At 37.1% G+C, this 15,822-nt stretch overlaps 1 protein-coding gene across 8 annotated transcripts in view; it reads right to left on the bottom strand.

Moving 5' to 3' along the window:
• Positions 1–15,822, bottom strand: part of Bmpr1b (bone morphogenetic protein receptor type 1B) — a 312,069-nt gene that overhangs the window by 35,360 nt on the left and 260,887 nt on the right. For all 8 annotated transcript variants that reach the window (XM_074041397.1, XM_074041400.1, XM_074041401.1 and 5 more), the window contains one exon: positions 7,308–7,467. In XM_074041397.1, the coding sequence (XP_073897498.1) occupies positions 7,308–7,450 (143 nt within the window). In that variant the 5' untranslated portion in view covers positions 7,451–7,467. The remainder of the gene's footprint in view (positions 1–7,307; positions 7,468–15,822) is intronic.

Here is a 15,822-nt window from a genome sequence, read left to right as displayed (position 1 = left end):
TAGAACATTTTAAAATTTAATGCTGCACCTCTGTGTTACAGGAAAAGTGACTGATAAAATGCAATATTTGAGTGCAATAACAAGTTAATCAGTCATAAATGGTGAATGCTCGTGACATAAAATTAATGCATGAAAAAGCAAAGCACTTGAGAATTTAAAGTTTACATGAGGTCAAAGTAATGATAATACAACTTTTGCTACAACCTTTGGATGGTTCTACAGGTTGAATGTTCCTTAAATTTGCCCAATATTCCAAAAAGCAAAGGAGTGTCTAGAATACCAGAAATATCATTAGAGGATTAAATGCCTCAAGAGAACTTCAGTGAGTCCAGGTGAACACATACTACAAGAAAGAGGTCTAGTGAGGATGCGGGGAAAAAGGAACCCTCTTACACTGCTGGTGGGAATGAAAACTAGTACAACCACTCTGGAAAACAATTTGGAGGCTACTTAAAAATCTAAACATTGATCTACCATTTGATCCAGCAATACCACTCTTGGGGATATACCCAAAAGACTGTGACACAGGTTACTCCAGAGGCACCTGCACACCCATGTTTATTGCAGCTCTATTCACAATAGCCAAGTTATGGAAACAGCCAAGATGCCCCACCACTGACGAATGGATTAAGAAAATGTGGTATTTATACACAATGGAATTTTATGCAGCCATGAAGAAGAACAAAATGTTATCATTTGCAAGTAAATGGATGGAACTGGAGAACATAATTCTGAGTGAGGTTAGCCTGGCTCAAAGACCAAAAATCTTATGTTCTCCCTTATATGCGGACATTAAATCAAAGGCAAACACAACAAGGGGATTGGACTTTGATAACATGATAAATGCGAGTGCACACAAGGGAGTTATGAGGTTAGGTAAGACACCTAAAAAATTAGCTAGCATTTTTGCCCTCAATGCAGAGAAACTAAAGCAGACACCTTAAAAGCAACTGAAGCCAATAGGAGAAGGGGACCAGGAACTAGAGAAAAGGTTAGATCAAAAAGAATTAACCTAGCAGGTAACACACACACACAGGAAATTAATGTGAGTCAACTCCCTGTATAGCTATCCTTATCTCAACCAGCAAAAACCCTGTTCCTTCCTATTACTGCTTATACTCTCTCTTCAACAAAATTAGAGATAAGGGCAAAATAGTTTCTGCTGGGTATCGAGGGGATGGGGGGGTAAGAGTGGGGGTAGGGGGAGGGGGGAGAAATGACCCAAACATTGTATGCACATATGAATGAATGAATAAGTAAATAAATAAATAAATAGAAAGAAAGAAATCTACCTCTAAAGAGATCATGTGATCCTCTTTTTAGGTAAATATACATCTAGAGTCTGCAAAGTTTTTAATTCATCTCTTTTGGGTCAAATGAGTTTATAACAATCTCTGGGTCCCAACTAATTCATGAGTTATTACAGATGGTTAGAAACCAATTCCATCAGGTGTCCGAAATGAACTGACAACACATGTGTTTTACAGGACTTCAGTGTTCCAAGGCTTGCTTGAGCTCTGTTGTCTTCAACTTTACCCTTCCATCAAGGTCTCACGTTTCTCTAGAGAAACATGCAAACCCTAGCACTGCTCTCAAACAGCCCCACAGATGAGAAGGAACCATTGTAGAAAATTTCCTCTAGCTTTATAAAGATTGATTTAACCATAAAATAATCTTAAGGGTTTGTGTGTTCTGATTAATTAAAAATGCATTGTTTTAAATTTGCTCCCAACAAAAATTAATTATAGAAATGGGTATGGGCACCTGCTTTATATCATACCCCCACAGTATTAACAGTTCTCTTTGACTGATCAGTATTTATTCATTTTCTTTTTTTTTCTTTTTGGATGTGGGAAATACTAGAATTCTTAAATTTCTTTTGAATTTAAGAGTCAGTCAGAAAGGATATTAAAAGGCTGATTGACTTTAGGTCATCTGTAAGTAAACAAATGCTGAGAGCACCCTGTCTTCTAAAACACTTACCATTTAGGGGAGCAAAGTTTTCAAAATTTTCAGTAATTGGTAAACTAAAGATACACATAATCAGTTCGATTTTAATCATTTAACTTAACAGCTGAAAGCAACAGGCAGCTTTGTTAACAGGGGTTCACTCTGCATTTATTGAGCATATTATGACTCAGGTAGAGTTGGGTGCTGAGAAGGCCAGGGTGAGGAAGATGCAGCCATGCTGTTTAAGAAGATCATAGTCCATAAAGATCTCCAATTCTAGAAGAGTGAAAAATCATTCAACTTCAAAAAAAAACACTTAAGTGTTCTTACAGTAGGAACAGAAATCGTAAGCCACCTAAGTGTTTTTTACTGATTGAGAAATAAGCAAAGAAAAATGAGCAGTAGAACTCTAAGGTTTTGGGGTTTTGTTTTCTTTCCTTAACATCTTACATGGATTCCCAGTGTTGGAAAGAAATATAATAAAATATATGTGACTCTACTGTGCCCTTCCCTGGTTTTCCTCTGAGGGGTCACTATATTGAAGCAAGATAAACTTATGCTACTGACAAAGTCCCAGTGTGAGACGTGCCTTTGAATTCAGTCTTCAAGAACATGTAACTAGCATACATCCTCCTCTAGCACCCATACAAATAGCACTGTGTTCTTTTTCCATGAGGTGTAAGATTTTTTAACTTGTCTTGGGTTTTTACATTCATCAAACCTTCATGTATCTTCACCCCCCATCACCCTGCTCTCAGTATCTCTGAGAGCCTTCTAGAAAGAGTCCCCATCCTCTCTTTACCTGAGCCCATTGTGTAGAGTATTGCCTGAGAGATCTCACATTTTCTTTCTATGCTCAACAATCGTTAGTGACTCTTTATGTATATTTTTTTACTTTTTATTGTTTTATTTCTGATTTATCATACATTAATAAGAGGGTATTTTTTAATAATTCCATACACGTGTACAGTGTAACTTGAACAATTTTAAAGAGCCTTACCCTATTCACTTCTTTTGATTAAGTCCAACAACAAACTGGACCCATTTAATATTCTCATTTCTGATAAGAAAACAAAAAGAGAACTATTCTTTATACAAGCCTCCATTAGTGAATTTGAAATCACAGATTCTTAGAACTAAATTCAAGTCCAAATGAAGGCCCCCCCCCATTCTCCCTGGTGCAATGGTTTGAAACCAACATCTATGGGAGCGAAAGAATCATAAAACTCAATGTTTAGATGGCCTAGTGACGTTCAGCATGCAAAGTAAGGACACACACACACACACACACACTTTAAATCCTCAGAGGCTTCAGATTAGGATCACGAGCCTGAAAACTCATACCATTGCACTCAGCAAGAGGTTTTAAAAGGCCTGGGTTAACTGCAATATATAAAAAGACTCACAGTCCTTAAGCTTTTCCTTTTCCCTGTAACTATTCAGGCTAAACAGCTGGAGCCTTATCTAATTTCTCATTTAGGCATCCTGGTGTCATTTATACATCCTTTATGCAAACATACCATGTAAATTATCACACATGTTACCTCTGGAAACTGCCCAAACAGGAGAATTATTGGTCACTACCCAATAATGTAAGTATTAAAATTATCTTTAAAAAATAATTAAAACTAAGTTTAGAAATGGATATACATGCAAGAAGAAGTGGATAAGCTAGGGAAAGGTAGTGAGATAAGGACAAAAGTCACTATCACACGCCACAAGAAGTGAGACCAGGAAGAGTATACACAGCCAGACTAAATTGTATGAGATAAGAGCACAAATAAAGCTGAGATAACACTTGCTAGGACAAGAAAATGACACAGATCATTTGCATGGTGAAAATCACATAAGAACAGTTATTTAAGACTTTGCAGTTCTTAAGGCATGCAGTGACAGTCCCAGTCCTAGTAACAGAATCAGGAAATAGAAAGATACAAGGTGATGTGACAACTGGAAACATTTGGAAGATAGACATTGTCTTGAGTGAGAAAGGAACTTTACCCCCTACTTTGGATTACAGATATGAAAAGGCTATAATACTGCATATGGTCACAATATATTTGTACCACATTCTCCAACATGCATGCCAGGAGCAATGGAAATGGCACGGGTATTTCTGCGCCCATTAGAGATCAAGTCAAGAATTACTTTGGCCTTGGTGTTGGCTTGTGTAGGAACTGATAGTACTAATGAAGAATTTGCAAACCTCTAAACTGCACCTGTGTTCTCTGAATTATCATGGGGGATTTCCCAATTGCTTTAAAGTATAAAGTAGTCAGGATTCTTGTCTCTCTTTAGGATTATTCTCTCTAGGAAGGTAAAACTAGTAATAAACATGAAACTACCTTGAACACTCAGACTGACTATGATCTGCCTCAGGCCAGACAACTTAGACCAGCCCTTATCTAAGGCATAAGAAAATACACCCTTGTCCTTAAACTGTTTTACCTATGTGTGTAAGATTTAGTGCAGCATTACTCAAGGTGTGTTCTCCTGCAGGATAGCAAACTGCTTATTACCGGTCTGTGAAGAGGACAATACAGAAATTGAAACGTGAAGAGCAATTCGAGGCAATAAACTCATGTCTGTTGAAATCAAATGATAGAAAAATAGAAAGAAGTAATAATTAATAATTCATGCTTACTATACTTTAGAAATGTATCCATGAACAACTTATGCAGGGCTATCTCTCAGCAGAGAGAGCTTGAGAAGTATTGCTTTGGAGGGCTAAGAGTAGAGTGTGGCTTACAGAAATGGAGGAAGAAAGTCTTGGGTTTATTCCAAGTCTTAGGACAAAAGAACAAAAATAGTCCCTGTGATTTGCACAGGAGAAGACTCAACTGGGGTCAATATCTCATTAGCAAAATACATGTGCGTTTTACGTAAGAGTGAATGTTCTCTCCTCTGGAACCAGTGTTAGGGTGGCTGGCCAAGAACTCATAACTCTCCAGTCTTGGCCACAATTTTTTCATTGTATCATCATACCTACTGAGAATTACTTAAATCTTGTAGAACCTCTGATTTCTGACCTACAAAAAAAATAGATAATACTACTTTTGAGGGGAGGTACTAGGGATTGAATACAGGGCTTTGTAATACAAAGCAAGTGCTCACAAAGCAGGTGCTCTACCCCCTGAGCCACACCTCCAGTCCATTTTGCTCTGATTATTTTTGGAGATGGGTTTCAGGAACTATTTGCCTGGGCTGGTCTCTAGCTGCAACCCTCCCAAGTACCTAGGATTACAGTTGTGAACCACCATACCCTGCTTCCTACATTCCTTACAGGACTGCTGTGATGATTAAAGACAGGTGAAAGTAAACATGCTAATATTTATAAAAGTTTCAGAAATTAGTTTTCTATTGACTTCTACAAATTAACCCATCTATAATGACTGCAATGGTATAACCCACGTTCACTGAAGGGATTCCATTGTTATTGCTGTGGTTTTCCTTTCTGTTTTCCTGTGCTATCATGAATCAAAGGTTGATACCCATACAATTCAAAGCCCTTCTCAATCTGACTTCAATCCCTACTACATTAAATAACTCTAAACTGCTCATTGGATCTGACATTTTTCAGCTTAATTTTCCTGATACTTTCTATTTACTGTAAACAGGCACTATTTCTCAGAGAAAAAACTGAGTTTGAATCATTTTACCTTACCACAAAATTCAGTGATCTCACCATTAAAGGATCAAATTACTAGATCTCTCTAGATCCCAAATTCCCTATGTCTAATGTGACAATAAGAATTCCCTACAAGGCTCAGTTGTTCTGCTGATTAAATGAGATACGTATTTTTGAATACACCAATCTTTTCTCCTTGCGTTAGCCAGTTAATATGATTTCTTATGCGAAATATACTAGGCTCTCAGGATATAACAGTAAACTTATCCAGGTTAAGAAGCCCTATCTTAAATACTTGTGAACAGAAATATTTCAAATTTCAGAATTTTTCAGATGTTGGATTACTTACATATTCACAATGAAATGTCTTGGGGATGAAACCTAAATCTAAATATGAAATTCATTTATGTCTCATACACACCTTTGCACATGGCCACAACACAGTATTATACAATATTTTTAGTATGCCTGCATTCTGACTGTGACCCATCATATGACATCAGGTATGGAATTTTCTACTTGTGGCATCACATCCATGTTCAAAGTTTCAGATTTTAGAGCATTTTGGATTTTGTAACTTTGAAGTACATTCTGCACCACAGCAGAAAACTTATTAGAGAGAAGAAAAAAGAAAGAAAGAAAATAATAATAAGGAGGAGGAGGAGGAGGAGGAGGAGGAGGAGGAGGAGGAGGAAGGAAGGAAGGAACGAACAAACGAACGAACGAAGGAACGAAGGAAGGAAGGAAGGAAGAAAGAAGGAGAAGGAAGGAGAAGGAAGGGGGAGGGGGAGGAGGGAGGGAGGAAGGGGAAGAGAGGAGAGGACAGGAGGAGGAGGAGGAGAAGGAGAAACCCCCAAAACACTCAAATCAGCTTCATGTACCCTCCTGGCTCAAAAAGCCCCACATGGTTGGCCAGATATTCTGCCTGGACTCAACATAGCCATCTATTTCCCTCGTGAGTCTGTGACCACTCTTGAAACACACTCTGCTTCTCTGGTACTTTAACTCCCAAGAGCCACACTTCTGTGGGTAACTTCTCTACTTTTCTCTCAGCAAGCTCTGGCCTCATGAGGCAATGGCTCTTTATCCAGTGTTGTCCTCAATCTGGGGAGTGAATGCAGCTACTGTGATCAACAAAATGGATGTGGCTGAATAAAGATGTGCAAGAAAGAAAAATGCAGATAGTTCACTGTCAAATGTTATAAAGCATCTACAAAAGCATGACTGACAACTTGAAAGTTTATTTTCAAGTACTTTGACAATGTCTTTGCTAACATCTGGTAGATTCACAAAAGCTCCATCACAAAATTGCTTCCCAGAGTCAATCTATTAATAATATCAACAGCTTAAGAATTCCTTCCAAACCTTAACACCATCAATACAAAGAACAATTAAAACATAAAACATTGCACACATGTCCCATCCACTACTGTTGAACTGATTGTGGGGAGCAGACCTTTAGAAAGAAATAATTGGTTTTGTTTGTTGGATTTGTTTTCGGGATCCATGTTCTGTGATTAGGGGCATGTGTGCTGCTTGGAAGAAGGAGGACATCTTAGAACACTATTTCAGAGCAAAACCCTTCTGTATTTTTCTAAATACAGCATAACTCTAAGAGTTAATGGAGTTAGGCACTATTCTCCAAAATGTACTCTTGGAAAAACTAGCTGATGATCAAAACATTGAGACCTTTTGTTAAAGCTACATTTCAATCATTTATGTCACCAACCTGCAAATATTGTTGACCGAGTCTTCTGGACAATGGTGGTGACACTTACAACGCAAGATCTTGGGACGAGGGGTGGGGGCTGTACTCTCACCATCCTCTTTTTTGGTGCCCACACTTAACTTTCCTGAACTTCGCAAAAGCATGTTATCGAGGAACTTCACTGAAAAGAAAGAGTGAGAATTAAACATCTGTAGAATAGCCCATGACAGTCCTCTGTCCTAAGACTGATATGAGATTAAATGAAAAAAGTATTCAGAACACTTAAAAATTTAAGCAGAAAGTAGATATTTTGATGTTTTTGATAAAAACTATACTTTCTATAGAGTACATATCACATATAGAATAAAGAAATACCCATAATACTTTTAGGATTATATGCAATACATTAAATTAGAACAATTATATTTGAGTACAAAGAATTCAATGAAACACTATTATAAAGATTATTTTGTAGCTGGGTGTGGTGGCACATGAATGTAATCCCAGCACTTGGAAGGTAGGAGCAGGAGGATCGCATGTTCAAGGTCAGTGTAGGCTACACAGTAAGTTTTCAGGCTAGCCTGAGCTACATGGAAAGACCCTGTCCCCAAACAAACAAACAAAAAGGATATTACTCTGTATATTAATATTAGGTATAAATATATTTGTATATATAAACTTACATATATAAATATAATCACTTCCATTTTCAGATGAGAAAATAAACATGCAAAGTTTAAGTAATCTGCACTGTCAATGAAAGCATGAAACCAGTATTTTAAATCTAGATTACTGGAAGCCTAAAATTGTCTTTCTACCATATTGCAAGATTTCTCTATTTAAGAAATGTTAAAGAAGTTATTTGAAATATTTAATCTAGTTAGGAAGACAGAAAACTTAAGAATCAAAATGAATTTCAATAGATACATCTTCCCCATCAGCTTTTATATGCAAAAGTGCCTACCAATTATTTCAGAGATAGTTCTACCATCTTTGATGGCCTATGCTGCAGCAGACATGACTTCTTAGAGACAGATAATCTTGGTTCAACAACAGAATTTACTCTTTACTACTTGGTTGTCCTTGGATAACTTTATAATCTTCTTGCACCTCATTTTCTTTTTTTTAAATTTTTTATTGTGCTGGGTAAGGGTACTTTGTGGCATTTACAAAAGTTCTTACAATATATCATATTTGAATTCACCCCCTCCATCATTCTCCTTTATGTCCCCTACCCGATTCCTGGAATAGTTTCAACAAGTATCATTTTTCTACTTACATACATGTGTACACAGTATTAGCACCATATTCACTCTCCTTCATCATTTACCCACCTCCTCCCCACTCCCACTGGTATCAACCCCCCAGAAAGGACTTATTTTACCCTCCTTGCACCTCATATTCTTATCCTTAAAATGGAGATAATTATATGCTCCTACATGTTGATGTCAAGAGCTTAGTGTGTACCTGTTACCTAGAAGAGGAGAGACATTAATTGATACCTACTCTATTTTAGGCATTGTGTAAGAGCTCTTATATATGCCATGTTACTGCATATGTTAGTACTTTGACCAATGTTCATTTTAAAAATCACTCTTGTGACACATTTAGCTGGATTATAATTAAACCAAATTTCAAAAAAATCACCTAAAGATGGTTGGGTGAAAAAAAAACTGAAGTTAGTTGTCAGAAATGCAATATACACAATAGGTATGTGCATGTGCATTTGTTATTTTTTAAGCCACAAGTGAATGCCTCTAGGCCTTGGTTACATCAAAAAATGATGAATTTAGGAAAAATATCTATGATAACTTTTCCTGACTTTCTATATGCTAAGCTAGTCAAATTCTTTGACAATAGTTGAAGTGAAACTCAATAAAATCAAACATCAATTTATAAGCATTTCCCCTTTAATCATAATTAACTAATATTTCATTAGATTTTTTTAATTTATGTAAGATGTGTATCCAACTTTCTCAAGCAGTTTCTGTGAACTTGGTCTAGAAATGGCAAGTCAATCACAGTGAGCATCTGCTTGCTCTATGCAGAATCCTGCGCCGTCCACAGTTGAGTCTTACAGGCCATTTGCTTTACAAATTTGCTCACGGGAGAGTGCAGCACTGCTTGCTGTCAAGTGCAGTGTGTGTGGGTATGTCCATATATCATCTGTCACAGAAAGTTCCTTCTCTGTAAATCTGGTTCTCAATCTTACTAAATTGGTGGCCTGGGTTATCTCAAGGGACAAAGTGGATATGAAACTTACTGCATCCTGCTTCCCTTCATATCAGACTCTTTTTCTTTGAAGTTTTAAAATGAAGTCAATATTCACTTATTATGCAGCTGTCCAGTCATCAAATATGTATTGGTTATCTACCATGTTTCTGATCCACGTTGTGTCTGAAACATGGTAGACACTCAACATATTTGATAAATGGTTAACAAAACATGCACAGAATTTTAATCTTCTAGGGAAAGTTGTTAAGTGAAATGTTTGCTTTGAACAGTCTAAAGTAACATCTTCATATGGTAGGAAATAATGGGCCTTTTCATAAGAAACAATTTAAGAAAGATTCATGATTTTGACACATTATAAATTCGTTTAAAGAGTGTTATAAAACTTAGCTAGAAGAATGTTCTTTGCAGTATTACTTATAACAATGCATATTTACCAAAACAGAATATTAACTTATATCTCTAAAATGAGATTCCTACATAGCCCTTAAATTGTTAATACTGAAGTATATTTATTGACAAGAAAGAATGATAAAATATAATGTTTGGTGAAAAAGGCAGATTATAAAGCATTCTACTTAAGGAATTTCACTATAATAAATGGAAAATGGACTAAAGACAAAAACCTATGATATCAAAGAAATCAAGAAGGTATATAATAGCAAAAGAAAGCCTAGGAAACAGGAAAAGCAGTAGGTGATTTAACAAAGCCAAGAAAGCTGATTCCAAGAGATTCCAAGATGGCGACTAGAGGGAGGAAGCAGAAAGCATGCTTCTTAAAGTAAAATCTTGGAGAGACACTGGAGATACACCCTGCAGGAAAAACCACCAAGAAGAAGCAAAACTCTGACACCTCCACACCCCTAGCCTGCACATAGCATTCCCACTCCATGTTAAATGGAGAAACTAGGAGGTCTCCCTTGCCGCCAGACGTCAGCTCCCAGACTGCTTGGGAAGATGCAGACCACCAGGTGAGCTAAGTGGCATGTGGTACTCCCACAGACAACCCTGGGCCAGATCAGCATAGCCCCCTAGACAGACTGACCCCCACCCAGGGGAAAAAAAGAGAAAAAACCAAACTGAATCATAAACAAGCAGAGGAATAAAAAAAAAAATGATACATGTAGCAAAGAGGGCAGGGTGCCCTAAGCTCCTGAGAGTGGGGAAGGGGCAATCCCTCAGGCAAACTGTAAATAAACAAGCCAGCCAGAGAAGGCAGGAGTGGTGGCACCCACCCAGCAACTTGGAGAGGGGAAAGCTTGTAACTGTGGCTGTCAGTGAGGAAAGCTCCAGTGGAGGCGGGGGAAGGGGCACTTCTCCATGGAAACTGTAAATTAAAAAAAAAAAAAAAAGATGGCAATTGCAAAAGGCACGTAGGGCTGTATATTGGAGAAAACAAAAGGGAAATGCATTCAGGAGAACTCTAAATAAACAAAGGTGGCAGCAGCAGATGGCTGACAGTAGGAGGCAGGTGAGCTGCAGCCTCAGATAGACATTCACAAAACTGTCTCCAGACTCCCTTTCTTTTTTTTGTTTTTCTCTTCCTTTGATGAGACAACAACACTGAATGCTGAAGGACTAACTGACTGTATTGCATTTGAACTTCGGATTTTTTTTTTTCCCCTTTGATGAAAAATGACAGAACTACTTCACAGACACTGAGAAGTCTTCAGGACTGGAGGCTGAAGGGCTAACACCAAAATTATTAAAACTGAAACTTTATTGCATTTGAACTTGGGTTTATTATTATTATTATTATTATTATTATTACTATTTTCCTCTCTCTGTGTGTCTAATGCCTGTTTAGCTCACTGTTCATTAGTACACTATCCCTGTTTATTTGTTTGGCTCTGTTTTTTTGCTTGTTTGTTTGGTAATTTTTTTGCTTGTTTCTTTGTTAGTTTGTTTTGTTTTTTTCCTGTTTCCTTACCTTCTTTGCTTCCCCTATCTTCTCACCCTTCCATTCTAGATATCACCACTATTATTATTACAAGCTAGACAATACTGAATTACACACAGTACAGGGAAAGTAACAATAGCAAGGACAATGATGGGAAGATGGAAAAAAGAGGAAAACCATTTTCTTCGCAATAAGAAATTAGTACAGGAACCAGAGGGAAATGAAGAAATCAGATACCCAGATCCAGACTCCAACAAATAAAACATAAACTATACCAAAGAACCCAATGAAGCCGACAAGAACAACCTGAAAGAAGAAATCCTGCAAGTAATCAATGAGAATTTTATAGAGATGATACTGGATATGATCAACCAAAATGTACAGGAGACACTCAAGAAATTCCAAGACAACAAAAATAGAGAATTTGAGAAAGAAAAAGAACAAATAAAAGAAACAATAGAAGCACTGTATAAACACCATAATAATAAAAGGGGAAACAGACCAAAAAAATAACAATTATCAACCTATATGCACCTAATGTCAACGCACCCAATTTCATCAAACATACCCTGAAGGAGCCTAAAAGCATACATTAACTCCAACACAGTGGTTGTGGGAGACTTTAGCACCCCACTATCATCAATAAATAGGTCATCCAAACAAAAAATAAAGAAAGAAATCCAAGATCTAAAACATACCACAGATCATATTGACCTAGTTGATATCTACAGAACATTTCATCCAACTTCTACACAATATACATTCTTCTCAGCAGCCCATGGAACCTTCTCCAAAATAGATCATATCCTAGGGCACAAAGCAAGCCTCAGCAAATATAAGAAAATAGAAGTAATACCATGCATCATATCAGATCACAATGCAATAAAACTAGAACTCAACAAAAATAAAGACAAAAAACATGCAAACAGCTGGAAACTGAATAACTCATTGCTTAATGAACAGTGGGTCATTGATGAAATAAAAGAGGAAATTAAAAGGTTCCTGGAAGTCAAGGAAAATGAAAATACAAGCTTCTGGAACCTGTGGGACACAGCAAAGGCAGTCCTGAGAAGAAAGTTTATAACCAAGAGTGCATATATTAAAAAGACTGAAAGATCTCTAATCAATGACCTAATGATACATCTTGAACTCCTAGAAAAACAAGAACAAGCAAATCCCAAAACAAATAGAAGGAGAGAAGTCTCCCAAAAAAGAAAAGTCCAGGACCTGATGGATTCTCTACTGAATTCTATCAGACCTTTAAAGAAAAACTAATACCAAGTCAACTTAAACTGCTCCATGAAATAGAAAGGGAAGGAAACCTGCCTAACACTTTTTATGAAGCCAGTATTACACATATCCCAAAACCAGGCAAAGACACCTCCAGAAAGGAGAACTATAGGCCAGTCTCCTTAATGAACATTGATGCAAAAATCCTCAACAAAATAATGGCAAACTGAATACAACAACACATCAAAAAGATCATTCACCACAACCAAGTAGGCTTCATCCCAGGAATGCAGGGGTGGTTGAACATATGAAAATCAATAAATGTAATAAACCACATTAACAGAAGCCAAGACAAAAACCACTTGATCATCTCAATAGATGCAGAAAAAGCCTTTGATAAGATCCAACACCATTTCATGATAAAAGCTCTAAGAAAACTAGGAATAGAAGGAAAGTACCTCAACATTATAAAAGCTATATATGACAAACCTACAGCCAGCATCATACTTAATGGAGAAAAACTGAAACCATTCCCTCTAAAATCAGGAACTAGACAAGGATGCCCACTATCTCCACTCCTATTCAACATAGTACTGGAATTCCTAGCCAAAGCAATTAGGCAAGAAGAAGGAATAAAAGGAAAACAAATAGGTAAAGAAACTGTCAAAATATCCCTATTTGCAGATGATATGATCCTATACCTTAAAGACCCAAAAAACTCTACTCAAAAGCTCCTAGACACCATCAACAGCTACAGCAAGGTAGCAGGATATAAAATCAACATAGAAAAATCATTAGCATTTCTATATGCTAATAATGAACAAACTTTCTGAGAAAGAATGTATGAAAACAATTCCATTTACAATAGCCTCAAAAAAAAATCAAATACCTAGGTGTAACTTAACAAAGGATGTGAATGACCTCTATATGGAAAACCATAAACTTCTGAAGAAAGAGACTGAGGAAGACTATAGAAAGTGGAGAGATCTCCCATGCTCATGGATTGATAGAATCAACATAATAAAAATGTCTATACTCCCAAGAGCAATCTACGTGTTTAATGCAATTCCCATCAAAATCCCAATGACATTCATCAAAGAGATTGAAAAATCTACTGTTAAATTTATATAGAAACACAAGAGGCCACAAATAGCCAAGGCAATACTCAGTCAAAAGAACAATGCTGGAGGTATCACAATACCCGACTTCAAACTATATTACAAAGCAATAGCAATAAAAATACTGGCACAAAAACAGACATGAAGACCAGTGGAACAGAATAGAGGACCCAGATATGAAGCCACACAACTATAACCAACTTGTCTTTGACAAAGGCCCTAAAAATATATGATGGAGAAAAGACATCCTCTTCAACAAAAACTGCTGGGAAAACTGGTTAGCAGTCTGCAAAAAACTGAAACTAGATCCAAGTTTATCATCCTATACCAATATTAACTCAAAATGGATCAAGGATCTTAATATCAGACCCTAAACTCTAAAGTTGGTATAGGAAAGAGTAGGAAATACTTTGGAACTAATAGGTATAGGCAAAAACTTTCTCAATGGAACCCTAGCAGCTCAGCAACTAAGAGATAGCATAGATAAATGGGACTTCATAAAACTAAAAAGCTTCTGCTCAACAAAAGAAATGATCTCTAAACTGAAGAGAACACCCACAGAGTGGGAGAAAATATTTGCCAGCTACACATCAGACAAAGGACTGATAACCACAATATATAGGGAACTTAAAAAACTAAATTCTCCCAAAATTAATGAACCAATAAAGAAATGGGCAAGTGAACTAAACAGAACTTTCTCAAAAGAAGAAATTGAAATGGCCAAAAAACCCATGAAAAAAATGCTCACCATCTCTAGCAATAAAGGAAATGCAAATTAAAACCACACTAAGATTCTACCTCACCCCTGTTAGAATAGCCATCATTAGCAACACCACTAACAACAGGTGTTGGCGAGGATGCGGGGGGAAAAAGGAACCCTTTTACACTGCTGGTGGGAATGCAAACTAGTACAACCACTCTGGAAAAAAATCTGGAGGCTTCTTAAAAATCTAAACATTGATCTACCATATGATCCACCAATACCACTCTTGGGGATATACCCAAAAGAATGTGACACAGCTTACTCCAGAGGCACCTGCATACCCATGTTTATTGCAGCACTATTCACAATAACCAAGTTATGGAAACAACCAAGATGCCCCACTACTGACAAATGGATTAAGAAAATGTGGTATTTATACACAATGGAATTTTATGCAGCCATGAAGAAGAACAAAATGTTATTATTTGCAACTAAATGGATGGAACTGGAGAACATAATTCTGAGTGAGGTTAGCCTGGCCCAAAAGACCAAAAATCTTATGTTCTCCCTCATATGAGGACATTAGATCAAAGGCAAACACAACAAGGGGATTGGACTTTGATCACATGATAAAGCAAGAGCACACAAGGGAGGTATGAGGATAGGTAAGACACCCAAAAAGCTAGATAGCATTTGTTACCCTCAACGCAGAGAAACTAAAGCAGATACTTTAAAGCAACGGAGGCCAATAGGAGAAGGGAACCAGGAACTAGAGAAAAGGTTAGATCAAAAAGAACTAACTTAGAAGGTATCACACATGCACAGGAAATCAGTGCGAGTCAACTCCCTGTATAGCTATCCTTAGCTCAACTAGCAAAAACCCTTGGTCCTTCCTATTATTGCTTATACTCTCTCTTCAACAAATTTAGAGATAAGGGCAAACTAGTTTCTGCCTGGTAGCAAGGGGGTAGGGGGGGAGAGGGAGGAGATGGGAGGTAAAGGTGGGTAAGGGAGGAAGGGGGGAGAAATGACTCAAACATTGTATGCACATATGAATCAAAAAAAAAAAAGAAAGCTCATTCCTAATGTGACTGAGAAGAGAAGCTAGGTAGAACAGTCTTACTATATAACCCCCAAAAGGTTCCAAAGTGGTACCACAAGGCACTTCAAGAGTGAGGGTAAAGAGGATATTAAAGACAGGAGGCTGAAAATCTTATTTCTCTTAGTAGAGTTTCAGATACCCTTCTTCATTCCCTATAGGCTAGCAACTTTTCTACTTGACCCTGTACAAGACTGGAAGGGTTAATCTTGTCCACATATTAATTAAATGCATCTTTGTTTTCCTTTTCTACC

This window comes from Castor canadensis, chromosome 9 (genome assembly GCF_047511655.1).
Source record: "Castor canadensis chromosome 9, mCasCan1.hap1v2, whole genome shotgun sequence".
Classification (NCBI taxonomy): domain Eukaryota; kingdom Metazoa; phylum Chordata; class Mammalia; order Rodentia; family Castoridae; genus Castor; species Castor canadensis.
Note: the sequence above shows the minus strand (reverse complement) of the source record. Positions and strands in the feature narration are given on the sequence as shown.